We start from the raw sequence: 14,661 nt of genomic DNA, 5'->3' as shown, positions 1-14,661 counted from the left end.
ATGGCATGGATTCGTCGTCACTGACGCCAGTTCCCAATCGTCGGGGCTGTCGGTCGTTCAATGCTACTACCGCCGTCCCCACGCTCGAGCTTCAGCGATCTAGAGCCAGCCACTCCGGTTCGCCATCTTGTGTCGCATGTTTCGCGCTGCTACCGTCGAGTCCGCTTCACTGGGCTCGCTGGCTCGCTGGCTCACTGCCGCGCTGGTCGAAACCGCGCCGAGCCGGGGTGGAAGCCGGCTCTCGTATTGCTCAGTGGTGTCCTCTGCCAAGCCTCAACATCATGTCTCTTGGTGACGCTGCTCCACCATCCCGCTGTCTGTAAGTGCGTCTCGAGGCGCCTGAATGCCGCTAGAACGTCCACTCAGCGCGACAAGGGGTCCTGCAAGGCGAAAAAGCGGGCTCTAATAGTGCTTCTATATCCGCTCTAGCTTCGGGTCATGTAAAGCTTGGCACACCGTCGAGCAGCCTTTTTGTCAGAATGCGTTTCTCGTCTTGCGTCAGGATATTGGATCTACCTTGGCAATTCCACGAATACTAGACTGTGAAATGAGGTGTGCTTGGCGGCTTTCTCCTCACCTATTGACTGAATACCCAACTATGCAAGCATAGGTACTATCTCCAGGCTCTTCGACAGATAGATTTTCACGTTCCACGTCGTCACTTCTACTGGGGTGGTCTGGACCACGAGCGGCCGCCAATCCCACATCCTAGCCTGCGCAAGGGCTTCCATGGAAACAAACCAGGGGTCCTCTCACACAGAAACAAACCTGGAGAAGGTCAAGACGACGATTCAAAGTCAGAGGAAAGTAACTCTGTCCCGGATTCCAAATTGTGGAGGCTGTGCGTACTCTCACCACTTGGCAAAGGCAGGATACGCAGTCCAGTCAGTACATGCGGCATGACCGGAGGGAACCCTTGGTGCCCTCCGCGTTGTTGTTCACCCTGAGTCTGACGGGCGTGTCATGCATCATGCGGCGTAGAAATGCATCCAAGATCACCACGTCTTGGTGCTCTAATTCCCACACAAACATGTCAGGGCAAGATTAATCGCCAACCCACCCGGCAACATCGGCTTCCCCTTAACCATGCATGCTCACTCAGCCGCCAACGATCCGCCCAGAGTTCCAATCACGACAACCCTGGCGTATACGCTCACTGGGCGGTTAACATCAAAGGCGAAGAGCTTGCGCGTCAAACAATGGGGAACTCGTCAGTCTTGATTGTAATCGGCAACACCTTCAAAGTCAGTACGTGCTAATACGGTACAAGCCGGCAACCCCCCCGTGCCATCAGCCAGGTTCCACCTTGTTTGATCGTCAGGCATTTGAGAGCCGACAACTCACTCACCCTCTGGTTCAACCATACTGTACGTGCTACGTATATGATACAGACAGGCGCTCATGCTTGCTGGGATCACGTCTGCACGGAGGTCGGCATGATCGGGTCACCCGGCGCTACTGGTGCAAGGTAGAGAGAATTTCAAGATGGCACCAAATTGGGAAATGGGCCTCCTGGCTCCAGTTGAATATCACCATTTATCCCAACCCCTTACGTCATGTCTTGTAGTTGCTCCCAGGGGCCAAGTTCAGCGATAGTTCTCGTTCATTTGAACCAGGGCATTACTATGTAGTATGGCAGAAAAATATGTGCTCGCCTGGACTTATACGAATATTCGTCAATAATACGATGCAACAAAACTGCCCCCAATTCTTAAAGTTTTCGCTTCATTACGAAAACTCTCCCAGTAGCATTGTTAATTTGTGGCAGAATAACTTATCCGTCTGCATGTGCCCCCAATATTTTCCTGCCTACCTACCGTTGAAGCGCATGGAACTATGGGCTGTAGTGTGCAGTTATGGGACCCTCCTCGTAGGAACTATCAGGGACTAGGATAAGACGTGATGATGGGAGTCCCAATAAAATGCGTCATCTGGCGGTCTTCATTTCATCGTCGATGTTGATGGCTTGCTCAAGGGAGTGGAGGACACCAATATCATTAGGGCGCCCTGTGGTCGAGAGTCCTCCATTCTTGGCATTGGATCCAATGCTCGATCCTCCAGATCTGGTTCAAACAAGGTGCGGTACTCTTCTACACAGGCACACCTTATTTGTGATCTTCAGGTTGGCGTTTCATGACGTGTAGATGCTCACCTTTTGCGGTTGGCGACAACACGTGGTGCCTCCAAATCCAGACTCCAAAGTACTTCCATTTGACACGGCTTCTTGGTTGTTGTGGTTTTTGTCTTTGACCGCAACAGGACTGTCACTTTGAGTCACGCAAGATCAGAACAGTGGCGCATTGCTGCTTGTGACCCCCTCCACCATGGTCGCAAAACATATCCATCATTGACATCATAGAGGCTTCTTGGCTCTACCGGTTGTCCAGCTTCCCCAGATAACCATCTCCCTCAACTGTTTCTCAGCTGTTGAGAATATGGGGTAGCTCTAGGTTGGGCGAAGCGACGCCATGTGATGCTCTGATTGGGCGCTGCACCCTCACGGACGATCCCCGAAGCTCAACTTTTCGAGGACAGCTTCTTACAAAAGCAGCAGGTCGACCGCAGGCCACAGAGGAGCCCGTCCCCCTTCAGGGAGCAATATAGGGGAAATTTTTACCATGAACCCCTCGGCTTAGCCGTCCCCTTCTCGGTTGGGGTCAACAAGGGGCTCGGTTTCTAGCGGGAGAGGGCAGCATGTTGCTAGTGTTTCTGAGCCATTGGTCGCCCTGACTCAAAAGTTGTCTCTCTGTTCTGGATGACGCCCTTTTTCTGGTGCGGTGCGGTATCGGGCTTATCACGTGTCCTTGTCGTTGATCTCAGCTACCTTGTCTGGTATCTCGCGAGTCGGTCGCCCAGACCACTCCTCGGATCGCTACCTATCTGTGGTCATCTCTCTTGCAGAGAGCAAAGCAGCAATCCCATCACAGGTTGCGGCCAGCAACTCCACGGGGCTGCGCCTGGCTTTTACAGCTGGAATGCCCAGTCCACCATCTTCAACTCTGGCGGCCCTCCCGACAACCTTCCTACCATCGCTCACGGTGCGACGCCTGGCACACACGACGACATGGCGACCATGTCGCGAGAGGTGGTTCGCTTCCGCAGCGACACCGCTTTCACATAACCCTCCCGTCTTGCCCTTTCGATTCGAAACTGGCATCGGCCTGTTCGCCAAACGAACGCCCCGCCCGTTCCCCCCGCCATTTCTCTCCCCTCCGTCTACGTCCTTCACAGATCCTCTGAGTACGCATCACCAGAGCCGCGACCGTCGCGCCTTTGTCAACGGGGAGCTTATCAGAGGCAAGACAAACGGCGACGATGCTGTCTACGCCAGCGATTATTTCATCTGTGCCAACGACGGTGTGGGAGCCTGGGCGACCCGTCCGAGAGGGCATGCTGGGTACATTGCCGGACAACTTCCGAGGTTATCATAACTTTTACTGACCTCGGTGCAGACTCTGGTCAAGACTGATTCTTCATTTCTGGTCGGCTGCTATTGAGGAGCAGCGCATCCGTTGTCTCTCATCGGAGCCTCCTCAAGAACCTGACCCCGTTGCCAGTCTACAGACCGCGTACGAACAGACCCTCGAAGCGACAACGTCGCACGACTGCTTAGGTACAACGACGGCCTGTGGCGCGCAGTTGCACTTCAAAACCTGCCCAGACGATGAGGAGCAAACATCGCCTGTTCTCTACGTAACTAATGTCGGCGACTGCAAGGTCATGGTCCTCCGGCCAAGTGCCGAGAGGGTGATTTACAAGACGGTGGAGCAGTGGCACTGGTTCGACTGCCCGCGGCAGCTGGGGACCAACAGCCCCGACACTCCCACCGGCAATGCGGTTATGGACAAGGTCGATCTAGAAGTTGGCGACATTGTGCTTGCGATGAGCGACGGGGTAATCGACAATCTCTGGGAACATGAGATTGTAACAAGGATACTCAAGAGCGTGAGGGAATGGGAGTCTGGGGAGCACGCAGAGGCGCACCAGGGTGATCGCACCGGTGGTCGCAATGGAGGGATGAGGATAGCAGCGCAAGATCTTATGGCTGCTGCAAAGGAGATTGCCGTGGATCCTTTCGCTGAAAGTCCATTCATGGAGCATGCGATCGAGGAAGGCTTGGCGAGTGAAGGTGGTAAGTACTGGCGCAGTTTGCTTTGTCGAAGACAGCCCGACTAACATGACTAGGAAAACTCGACGATATCAGCGTTGTCGCAGCCCTCTGCGTAAAAAACGAGATTTGACGTCAACAGTCTCTTTGCTGGACAACTGAGACGCTCTACAGAGACTTGCAGTAGACTTGGGAGAGTGTCATGTCATGTGGAATGATGCTCCGACTACAGGGTATACAGATAATTGAACGGGCGCAATACGGGATCGGATAGTACTTATAATGAATGATGCTTCAGTCAGATTTAAATTACATAGAAAGAAGTATACTAAGATCAAGGTATAGCATAGGTATACAAACCAGAAGAGAGCTGCAGCTTGACATGATCATGGCGAACCATCGGTGTTAGTGGGATAGCGGGGCATGCAAGAGAGGAGCAACCATAGATAGACCCGCCTCTTATCGCACGTGCCGCAGATTGGCCGGTCGAGCTGATAAGAAATTTATTTTCTATTGCTCGTCTTCAACGCCGTCGCATCCAGCTTGTTGAACCTCAGTCACCTACCTTGTGCCCTATTCCGCCAATCGCGTCTCCAAAATGAGAGGCAAGAGATCGAAGCAGTACCGGAAGCTCATGGAGCAATTCTCCATGACTTTTGGCTTCCGTGAACCGTACCAGGTCCTCGGTAAGTTGTCGCGACTTGCGCCTGAGAAGATGAAGCTTACCAAATTCAGTCGATGCCGAGATGGTGCAAGACTCTTCTCGCTTCAAGATGGACCTTGAGCCAGCATTGTCGAGAACGGTCCACGGCAAGGTTAAGCCCAGTACGTCTGCCAGCAAAACGAGTCCCGAACGAGTACTAACAACCCCAGTGATTACGCAGTGCGAGATTCGAAAACTCTACGCCAAAAAGAACGAACCCGGTGTGAGCGCAGCCATTGATCTAGCCAAAACCCTGGAGCGAAGACGATGTGGTCACCATCCCGACGAGTACCCCGAACCGTTGAGCACGCAGGAATGCCTTCGATCCGTTGTCGACCCCAAGAACACGAACCAGAACAAGCACCGCTATGTGGTTGCCAGCCAGGATCAGGATGTGCGAAGAATGCTACGGGGTATCAGAGGCGTCCCTCTGATCTACATCAAGCGAAGCGTCATGATTCTGGAGCCAATGGCCGACGAGAGTGTCCAGGTCCGAGCCCGTGAAGAGAGGAGCAAGTTCCGGGCCGAGCTCAAGAATGCTCTGGGCAAGCGAAAGCGAGAAGACGGGGACTCAGACGATGAAAAGGACAAGGCTCAGGCTGGCGATGGAGAGACTCTTTCAGCAGAAGAGCAAAAGAAGAAAAAGAAAAAGAGTTACGGCACCAAGGGACCGAACCCACTGTCAGTCCAGAAGTCCAAGAAGAAGCAAGAAGGACAGTCGCGAAAACCAGTAGGATCCGAGAAGAAGGAGGACACACAAGAAGCCCCTGCCAAGAGAAAGAGACGGCGGAAGAACAAGGCTACCACTTCAACGGCCGATCAGGGAGAGGCCAAGGCTGAGCCTGTCGAGGCCACAGGGGAAGCGGAGAGTTGAGGCATGAAGTGAAGGATCGGTTGTGGCAGGATTCCAAGACAGGAATGCTGCTAGAGGGGCGCATCACAAACGAAGAACGTGTTCATATTGGCCTACTAGGAGGAGTATTCGCTGGTACAGATACCCGAGGAATATAGCACAGGCGAAGAGAAGGCCAAGGGGCGTAATCAAAAGGATCTAGATTTTGTCACGAGCGTGTAATCCTAAAATGGAAGTCAAGATTATCTCATACGCCAGCCAACAGCTAGAGCTTATTGCGCACACTAAACGACCAAGATACTAAGACGGCTCTCGGCAAGGACTCATTACCTCGGGCATTTAATGAAAAAGACATCAAGGGTCGCGTGAGGCATGTGAGTGCGAAATTGGCCGGGGCTTGCAAGTGATGGCATGGAGTCGTGAGTTGAAGTGATGGGAGACCCATCATGCCATCCTGGATGCATGCCCGCCCCCACTGCAAACTCACGAAACGTCCACTAAGCAGCCACTGGAAGTCCCGCCAGCCGCTACCATCCGCCAGGACCACCCGCCGCCGACTCAGCCATCCGATGGGCCCACCCCACCTAATGTCATCCATCCTTCTTGGAGTCCCGTCAATATAGGAGGTTTCTGTGAGAGGGACGAGGGTTCATAAGTTCGCCCTTCTTTCTTACAGCAAGTCTGCTCAATCCCTGACATCGGGGGGTGGTCTATCTGGTCGATTCACCACCTACATCATCCTACTTTACTCGCCAATCGGCCCCCAACCCTGACGAGAGTCTTCTGTCTCGCAGCTACCGCGAGGGCCAGGGTCCGTCTTCAGACTACAGCGAGTCCTCTGGGTCGAATGGTGACAGACCGCGGCCCTCTCGATTCTCCCGATATCCGATCATTCTCAGCTCCTATATCGGCTTCTCAACGACCTGCCTCTACCCCAAAGAGAGTCCCATTCGAACCACAGACGCCACACGTCACCCCGAATAGTGCCAGGACCCGCCGACCGTCGAGACATCATGACTACACAGGCCGTCGAAGTGGATGACTTTGGCCTCCCCATTAGGCGTTATCCCACTCCCAAGATCGATGCACCTGTCGAGCCGATCACAGAAGAGAAGGGCAACTCGGCCACAAATGCTGTAGGCGGTGAACAACCGAAGGCTCCCGAGGAGAAAGGAGACAAGACTCCGACCACCGCCGTTGCCGAGGCCACGAAGCCAGTCGATAATGACGATGACGAATTCAAGGATGCCCGCTCTCAACAGCCTACACCTGTCGAAGAACCAGCCTCGAAACCGTCTGCTCCACAGGAACCGCCTGCGCCGGTCGAGTCCAAGCCTGCGGTACAAACAAAATCCCCTGAGCCAAACCCGGCATCCACCAGCGACTCCAAATTGAAGGAGCCCGCAGAACCACAGACTGAGGCGACTGAACCCTCGAAAAAGCCTGAGAATGTTGAAGTACCGGCCGACAAAGATCAACCATCCCATGCCACCGAGTCGAAATCGAATCCTCCATCTCCCACAGCCGCTCGGGGCCGCGGGACCAGCAATGCTAGCCACCGAGAAGGCGTGTCCGAGTTTTCCCACCAGCACATTTCTACAAAGGTCGAGGAAAAGGAGGACGAGGATGATGAGTGGCAGGAAATGCCGTCATATGCCAGATATGATATGTATAATGACGACAACAAGTTGATTGCCAAAGAATACGACCCCGAGGAGGATGAGAAATATGGCTACGCAGGACTTGGAGGTGCCGGCAAGGGCTATACCCGTGTCCTCGTAGATGATGATGCCGAGTCGGCAACGAGCATGGACGACAACACACAGTATCTCTTCAGGCCGACCAATGGAACGAGCATGGTTGACGACGATGAGGGGCGTGATGCCATCTCCCAAATGCAAGCAACCAAGGATCTTCTCACGGAGGGACAGAGAGTCGCATACGTCGGCTTGGTACGTCTGGAGATTGTCAAGATGGTGAAGGAGGCAGAAACCCTAGAGACAACCAGGAAGACGAAAAAAGAAGTGAGCCTCGCATCTGAAGCCATGATGATGTGGGGACAAAAGATGATGCTCCGGCTCTACGCTCATATGGAAATCAGCGAGGCAGAGCAGGTCATGATCGAGCAGCTCGCTGATCATGGGGTCATGCCCCAGGACCTGGCGCCGGCCCTCAACACCAACTCGAGAGTGGTAAACCCAATGGCCGACAACGCCTCGGGGGGCACCTCGACGCCTGGCACACCGTCGCTGTTCTCGGGAGACGAGACGCCGACGGAAGCCCCTCCACCTTATGAGGCCCCTGACGTCGAGGAACTTCCCGACGTCAAGACTCCCTCGCAGCTTCCAACCACTGCCAAAATCGATATCGACCTCCGCTGGACCGTCCTCTGCGATCTGTTTCTGATTCTAATCGCGGATTCGGTCTACGACGCACGCTCAAGGGTTCTGCTGGAGCGGGTCGGCCAGAGCCTTGATATCTCGTGGCTTGACATCTGTCGATTCGAGAAGAAGGTCACGGAAGCATTGGAAATGCAGCAAGCCGCCGAAAAGGAGAACTGGAACGAGGACGAGCATACAGAGGCCCGCAGAAAGAGGGCATTGACTCGACGTTACGTTATGATGGGTCTGGCTACCGTAGGTGGTGGTTTGGTAATTGGTCTCTCGGCTGGACTGCTGGCACCCGTCATCGGTGCTGGTTTAGCTACTGGTCTGACAGCCATCGGAGTGACGGGTACGAGTGGTTTCCTGGGTGGTGTCGGTGGTGCAGCCATCATCACATCAGGTGCAGCGACGACAGGAAGTATCATCGGTGGCAGGGCGGCCGGCCGAAGAACCGGTGCAGTTAGGACATTTGAGTACCGGCCACTGCACAACAACAAACGTGTCAACCTGATCGTGACCGTTTCGGGGTGGCTGACGGGCAAGGTCGATGATGTCCGGTTGCCTTTCAGTACAGTGGACCCTGTTATGGGAGACCTTTATTCAGTCCTATTCGAACCCGAGATGCTTCGAAGTATGGGAGACACCATTAATATCCTGGCTACCGAGGTAAGTTCTATGACCTATTGTAAATGGACAAGCTTGTCTAACGAGCGATAGGCTCTCACTCAGAGTATCCAACAAATTCTGGGTGCCACCATTCTGGCCGCTCTCATGTCGGCACTACAGCTCCCGATAATCCTTACCAAACTTTCATATCTCATCGATAACCCATGGGCAGTTTCTCTAGATCGAGCCACCTCTGCTGGTAAGATTCTAGCAGATTCCTTGCTCGAGCGTAACCTGGGAACTCGCCCAATCACGCTCGTCGGATTCTCCATCGGAGCTCGAGTCGTCTTTTCTTGCCTACAGGAGCTATCTAAGAAGGGCGCGGTTGGTATAGTTCAAAACGTTTACATGTTTGGCTCGCCCATCGTTGTGAATAAGGACGAGTATATCCGAGCCAAGACGGTGGTTTCTGGGCGGTTTGTCAACGCCTTCAACCGCAACGACTGGATCCTGGGATACCTGTTCCGACTGACGAGCGGAGGCATCCGTCGAGTTGCGGGTCTGGCTCCGATCGAGGACATGCCCTGGATTGAGAACATGGATGTGACGGATCTCGTGGTGGGTCATATGGACTATCGACAACAGATGCCAACGCTGCTTATGAGGTGTGGATGGTCTGTGGAGAGCGAGGAGTTTGTCGAAATTGAGGACCCGGATCCAGACAATCACGCCGAGCGACAGAGGGAGCTTATCAACGAGATCGAAGAGGCACGAAGAGAGCTAGAAAAGGAGGGAAAGTCGAAGAAGAGCGGGCGGTTCAGCTTCTTTGGGCGACGAAAGAACGCAGACAAGCAAGACTGGGAGATCTACGACGACACGAAAGGCAAGGGTGAGGCTAAGGGCGAGGCCAGCACCAAGGATGAGGACGCCAACCGGGGCGTACTGTTTGATATTGATGCAATCAGGGCAGAGATTGCCAAAGATGCACGCGGGGGCAACTCAGAGGAGATCCAAGTGAGGGAGATCAAGTCAACGCTGCCTCCGATGAAGTTGGATATGGCGTCGATTCCATCGTCTCCGGCGGCCGCCAACAGTTCTCGAGACGACCTAACTGCAACGCGGGACTCGCGTGAAGCTGGGGTATCACAGGAGCGCTCGCGCAGTTACACACCGAGTTACACCAGACAAGCATCGCCGCCGGACTATGGCGCAGCGTATGGTGGTGGATTTGGCTCGGGACATGGCAATGCATACGGCTCGGCCCGGGATGAGGACGAGATCCAGATGACGTTTGATACGTCGTTTGACGATCCTCCACGATCGACAACAGTGCCACCAAAGGAGGAGACACCGAACCGGCCAGAGATCAAGTCATCTCACACGCTGCCAACCATGACCATACGAGACCCCTGGAATGACCCGGATGATGACGACTTTGGCAAGGAGAAGGAGATTTCGATGACATTTGCGTAAACCTGCCAGACTGGAGTTCTTTTATGGGCGACATGAGCGGGGGGCAATCAGGATGACGGGATGAGGCAATCTGCACTTATCCGAAGGCGTTTCTTGGTTGATGGGTGAGGAAGGGGATGGGTGTTAGATTCCCGGCCAGCCTTTTCAAGTTTGTTCGGAGGCGTAGCTTATTTTTGGATGTTGTCGCGATCCTTGGAGCAAAACGGGCCTGGCATTAGTCTCATATCTATCTGGTATGAGCAACGAGCAGATGAACAAAGCAGCAGTACAAGACAGAGAAGATATATCATACCCACCATCACATATAAAAGGTTCGACGGGGAAGACATTGACCAATCATGGGGGAGATTGTGTGATGTGGATGGTAGCCTTTGTTTTGCGGTCGAGTCTGGCGGATCTATATTAAGCATAGGTAGGCATGGATGTCACTGGGCACGTTTGATCCTCCTTTATTCACCAGTTCGTTACACGACAAGTAGCACAATACACGTGTCCCACGGGCCTTGATCCATAGCATTGGCAAGAGAACAACGAGGCTCGAGGGGAGGGGCTAGATCTACACCGGGGAGGGGCCGTAAGTCAACGGTCGGTGGCGAAAAAGGGCGTTGAAGCGAAGAGCCGACAGTACAAGGTAACGCAAGAAAAAGAGGTGTTTCCAAGAGAGCGGCTGAGTGTACAAAAGTGCAACAGCATAGCCGAGAGGGAAAAGGAGGAAAACTCTGTCGCCCGAGTGAGGCTTTGCACATGCCACGGCTTGTTGGATTGGTCGAGGGGGAGGGATGGAAGCAAGGATGACAGGCGATTCGCCAGCCAAGACGATAGGGATGGGATATTATCAGCAGCTTCACACTTGAATGGGTTGGCTTCTCTGATGGTGGCTCCATTTTCTTCTCGAAGACGACGCTGACAGCGGGAGACGAGGACTGGCACTGTCCTCCTAGCCTCCCTCCGTCTATTGTCGTTAGACGACGGATGATGGATCTACAGTACACACGGACAACTCGGGGGCGGCGAAAAACAAAAAACCGCAGACGCATGCTGTTGGATCCATCCCATCCCTCTCTGATCCTGCGACCATCATGTCTGAGGCGTCAAGCCTGATCAGCAGAGATGGGATATTCTAGGTATGGATGTTCATTTACCGCACCACCACGACAACAGACAGGAAGGAGAACGAAAGGCCACGAGACTGGATCAGTCGTCGATACTTGATGCCGTATTGGAATCAATTCATTAAATACCCCGACCGACAGAACCGAACCAAACCAGTTCTCTCATCAGCATCAGCGGGAGAAGAGCTGACGGGGCTTAGCGCCAATAAGTGTAAGACGACGCGCCGACCATTGAGCAATCTAGTGGACGCCCGAGTATCCAGTCGTACTGTACTCGAGGTGGATCCACCCCTGGGATTACCTTCAAGCCTTTCCTGTCAGCCGCACCGGGGATCCAATTGGGCTGGGGTACGGGTGGGGTGCTCCAGCGCGGGCGTTTCATAGGGCAGAATCCCTTTTTGCGGAAGGCAGTCGCCGACCGGGGCTTGCACCGCCCCTCCCCACTCTTTCCCTCTCCAGCTAAGGGTTGTCTTGCCGTAATATTGGGGAGGTACTTTTAAGTAACTTGGGCGTATTAAAGGTTCAGTTGGTTGATCAGTTTGATGGCTGTTTTTATTGACAGATCCAATGGATGGCTTCTTCCACAACGTTCATCTGCACACACTGTTTAGATAAAACGCTCGTCAGAAAAAAGATGCGCATGGCTGCAGGTGTTACATGTTTGCACATTTGATAATTCCCGCTCACTCTCACAGGTTTTTCTCCACTTCCATGTCAGATCCAACAAAAATCCATGGATCCTTTTCATTCCCATTCCTCGTCAGTCATCCGAGAACAGACTCATTCAGCGCCTAGTGCTTACCGATACACTCCGGTACTTGTGGTTCAAGAATCCAAGGGTCCTAGTCCGCGCAACCCCCCAAGCCTTCTTGCTGGGCTTATTTTGCATCTCAGCTGAGGGATGGGCTGTGTTTTTTATTCCGCACCTTGATGAGACGGTGAGAGACGGACGACCCAGAGCCTGGTGGTGAATCGGGCATTACGTTGGCCAGATATCTTGACCGCGTAGCATTGACATGTTGCAAACCCATCTGCGTTTCAGAGTTGATGCATCAGACGGACGGCGCATACATGCCATGCCATGCCATGCTGTAGCTGGCCGTTGCTTTGCTCCCGTTGATGAGCGATGGACATGCACTAAGAACCCACCATTGTCTGGTGTCCGTTGCTGGTGAGTCGCCGTGATTGCTGTAATCGGCTTGACGGCCTGTTGGTGGTACTGTACCCTTGCCCCGAGGTACCTGGTTGTACATTCCGCGGTGGTGCCTCTTACAGGGTCTCACTTGCCGGGCTGAAGACGCCTGGGCTTGCCTGGGCTGGGCCACCTCACACTTGTCCTCTATCTGGATGGTTGCTTCGGGGGAAGGAGGGATGGAGTGTGGTGCAAGCCCAGCCCAGTAGCCCAGCCAGCCCAGCCAGCATGGCTTGCCGCAGCAAGGTCACATTGGCCCCCGGCACCCCAGTCAGCCCAGTCAAGCACAACCAAGCACAGTCCATCCCATCCCAGCCCGTAAGGCCCTCGCTCGCTCTCACTCTTACTCTTTCTTGTCTTTGTTTCCTCTCCTTCACCTTTTGCGTCTTACATCGATCACCGAAAAACACCAATTCTCCCATCCGTGGTGATCTTCCATTTCGCTGTCCCCTGGGACTAACAGTCCCATCCTCTGGACCTGGAGCAACACCAATAAACCACCACGAGAACGAGTTCACGATCACGACGACGAATCCTTGAGTTGAGCCTCTTCCCTGGCCGAGGCGTGTTGGGCTTTTGAGCGAGCGGAGCGTACGATTCTTTGGGCGACAAGGCCGAGCCGAAAAACCGTGTGAAAGAGTTTCCGCATTAGAAGGATAGCCGTTTCGAAACCCGACATTCACTCGACTTGATCGACAACAGACTCAAGATGGAGGCAGTGACAGAGACCCGTATCAAGGATGACGCCAAAGAATTGGCTGCAGAGCCCAGCGGCAGTGGAGGCGGTGGAGGCGGTGGCTTGGAGGGAGAAAGTCCCGAGGAAAGCGGAACTGCGACCACTGGCACAGCAGCTGCTGCCAGGACAGACAAAGGCGGCATGCCGGGGGACAATTCAGGACAGAATCAAGGCGGCGGCTTAGGGGGTACTGGCGGTGGCCAGTCGACAACATATGTCGAATTCCCCAGGGGCGAGCACTACGTTCCCGTCTATTACATGAGCGATGGCCACGCCGCCATCGAGTACAGCACCAACGACATCGTCCTGAAGAACATTTACTGGCAAACAACCGGCTCAGGTGGCAATAAAATTGCCAATGCCGTTTACAAGTCGGGGGATGACAACCCTGAATTAACCAAGGGGTTTCAGCAAGGTGTGTTGCTTTGACTATACTATCATGTGTGTTTTTGCTTGCTAATTTATATCCCTTGAAGTCACCGACCATGAACTTACACTCTTGCTTGATGAAGCCATCCTGAAGGGGTACTTTGACAAGACCATGGAGATTCTGGTTGACTGGGAGTCCGAGGACAAAAAGTTTACTGGCAACACTCGTTCGCTCTACTTCACTGTCAGTAACAAATCCCAACCCGACACAACGTTGCAGGAGAAAATAGAGGCCTCGGCCAGTAGCGAGGTATCTCTCGAGACGACAACCGCGGCGACAGCCACCTCCTCTGCTTCAGCAACAGATTCTGCCTCGGACTCTAGTGGAGGAGGTGGTGGACTATCCACTGGTGCAAAGGCAGGCATTGCTGTGGGCGCTGTGATCGGTGGTCTCTTGATCATTGGTGCATTGGCCTTTTTTCTCCTCCGCCGACGTCGTCGCAGCAAGCAGCTCGGCGAGGACTACACCTCTCAGCAAGCGTACACTGTGGACAAGGAGACTCACGGTCGTGCTACGGATTCACCCAACTCTCCCTACTCGGATGAGAACCAAGTTCAGCCCGTCGCACTCCAGAACATCAGCCACGATCACGAGGAGCAGACGGCCCGCGGAACTCCTACACCGAACAACCTCCCTCGCACATCCACGGGCTCCCGCAACGCCCCTACGCCCCAGGGCATGTCATCCAATGTGGCTCACCTGGTCGAGGATGGCATGACGGCCGAGGAGATTCGGAGGCTGGAGGAAGAGGAACGCGAGCTGGACGACGAGATCGAGCGTGCTGCAAGACGGTAGTGCCGCTTCGCTTTGCTTCGCCTGGGCAAGGCCGTTTGTTGCCTGTCGACCAGAGAAGTCGAAGGGCATCATGTTTCCGCGCGTCATTGGGCTTGGAGTTCTGGGTCGTCACTTTTATCATTCTCTTCACTATCGCTTGTCGGGTCGGCCACTCGTGTACCCTGCTTGATCCGTTCGTCGTCGTCGTCGTAGCGTTGCCACACGTGCCTCGCCCGCTTGGCCGAGGTGCCCCTGCATGGCTAGCTGGTTATGTGTTTGGAGAAATACCA

The 14,661-nt window shown here is 54.0% G+C and overlaps 4 protein-coding genes across 4 annotated transcripts; all 4 read left to right on the top strand.

Annotated features, from left to right (window-relative positions):
- Positions 1-2,975: 2,975 nt before the first annotated feature.
- On the top strand, positions 2,976-4,241 carry NCS57_00105400 (Protein phosphatase; the record flags this gene model as incomplete). The annotated part of the gene is made up of 3 exons (XM_053051128.1): positions 2,976-3,397; positions 3,453-4,132; positions 4,186-4,241. The coding sequence occupies 3 exons, from the start codon at positions 2,976-2,978 to the stop codon at positions 4,239-4,241; spliced, it is 1,158 nt and encodes a 385-aa protein (XP_052919643.1).
- A 417-nt stretch (positions 4,242-4,658) lies between these two features.
- NCS57_00105300 (uncharacterized protein) lies at positions 4,659-5,685 on the top strand (the record flags this gene model as incomplete). Its single annotated transcript, XM_053051127.1, has 3 exons — positions 4,659-4,794; positions 4,844-4,933; positions 4,982-5,685. Exons 1-3 carry the CDS (start codon positions 4,707-4,709, stop codon positions 5,683-5,685), a joined length of 882 nt encoding a protein of 293 aa, XP_052919642.1. The 5' UTR covers positions 4,659-4,706.
- A 992-nt stretch (positions 5,686-6,677) lies between these two features.
- Positions 6,678-10,127, top strand: NCS57_00105200 (uncharacterized protein; the record flags this gene model as incomplete). The annotated part of the gene is made up of 2 exons (XM_053051126.1): positions 6,678-8,714; positions 8,766-10,127. The coding sequence occupies 2 exons, from the start codon at positions 6,678-6,680 to the stop codon at positions 10,125-10,127; spliced, it is 3,399 nt and encodes a 1,132-aa protein (XP_052919641.1).
- A 3,013-nt stretch (positions 10,128-13,140) lies between these two features.
- On the top strand, positions 13,141-14,392 carry NCS57_00105100 (uncharacterized protein; the record flags this gene model as incomplete). Its single annotated transcript, XM_053051125.1, has 2 exons — positions 13,141-13,582; positions 13,644-14,392. The coding sequence occupies 2 exons, from the start codon at positions 13,141-13,143 to the stop codon at positions 14,390-14,392; spliced, it is 1,191 nt and encodes a 396-aa protein (XP_052919640.1).
- Positions 14,393-14,661: the final 269 nt, after the last annotated feature.

Source organism: Fusarium keratoplasticum, chromosome 1, assembly GCF_025433545.1.
Source record: "Fusarium keratoplasticum isolate Fu6.1 chromosome 1, whole genome shotgun sequence".
In the NCBI taxonomy this organism is placed as follows: Eukaryota; Fungi; Ascomycota; class Sordariomycetes; order Hypocreales; family Nectriaceae; genus Fusarium; species Fusarium keratoplasticum.
The sequence above is the reverse complement of the archived record's forward strand: the minus strand, read 5'-3'. Positions and strand labels throughout refer to the sequence as shown.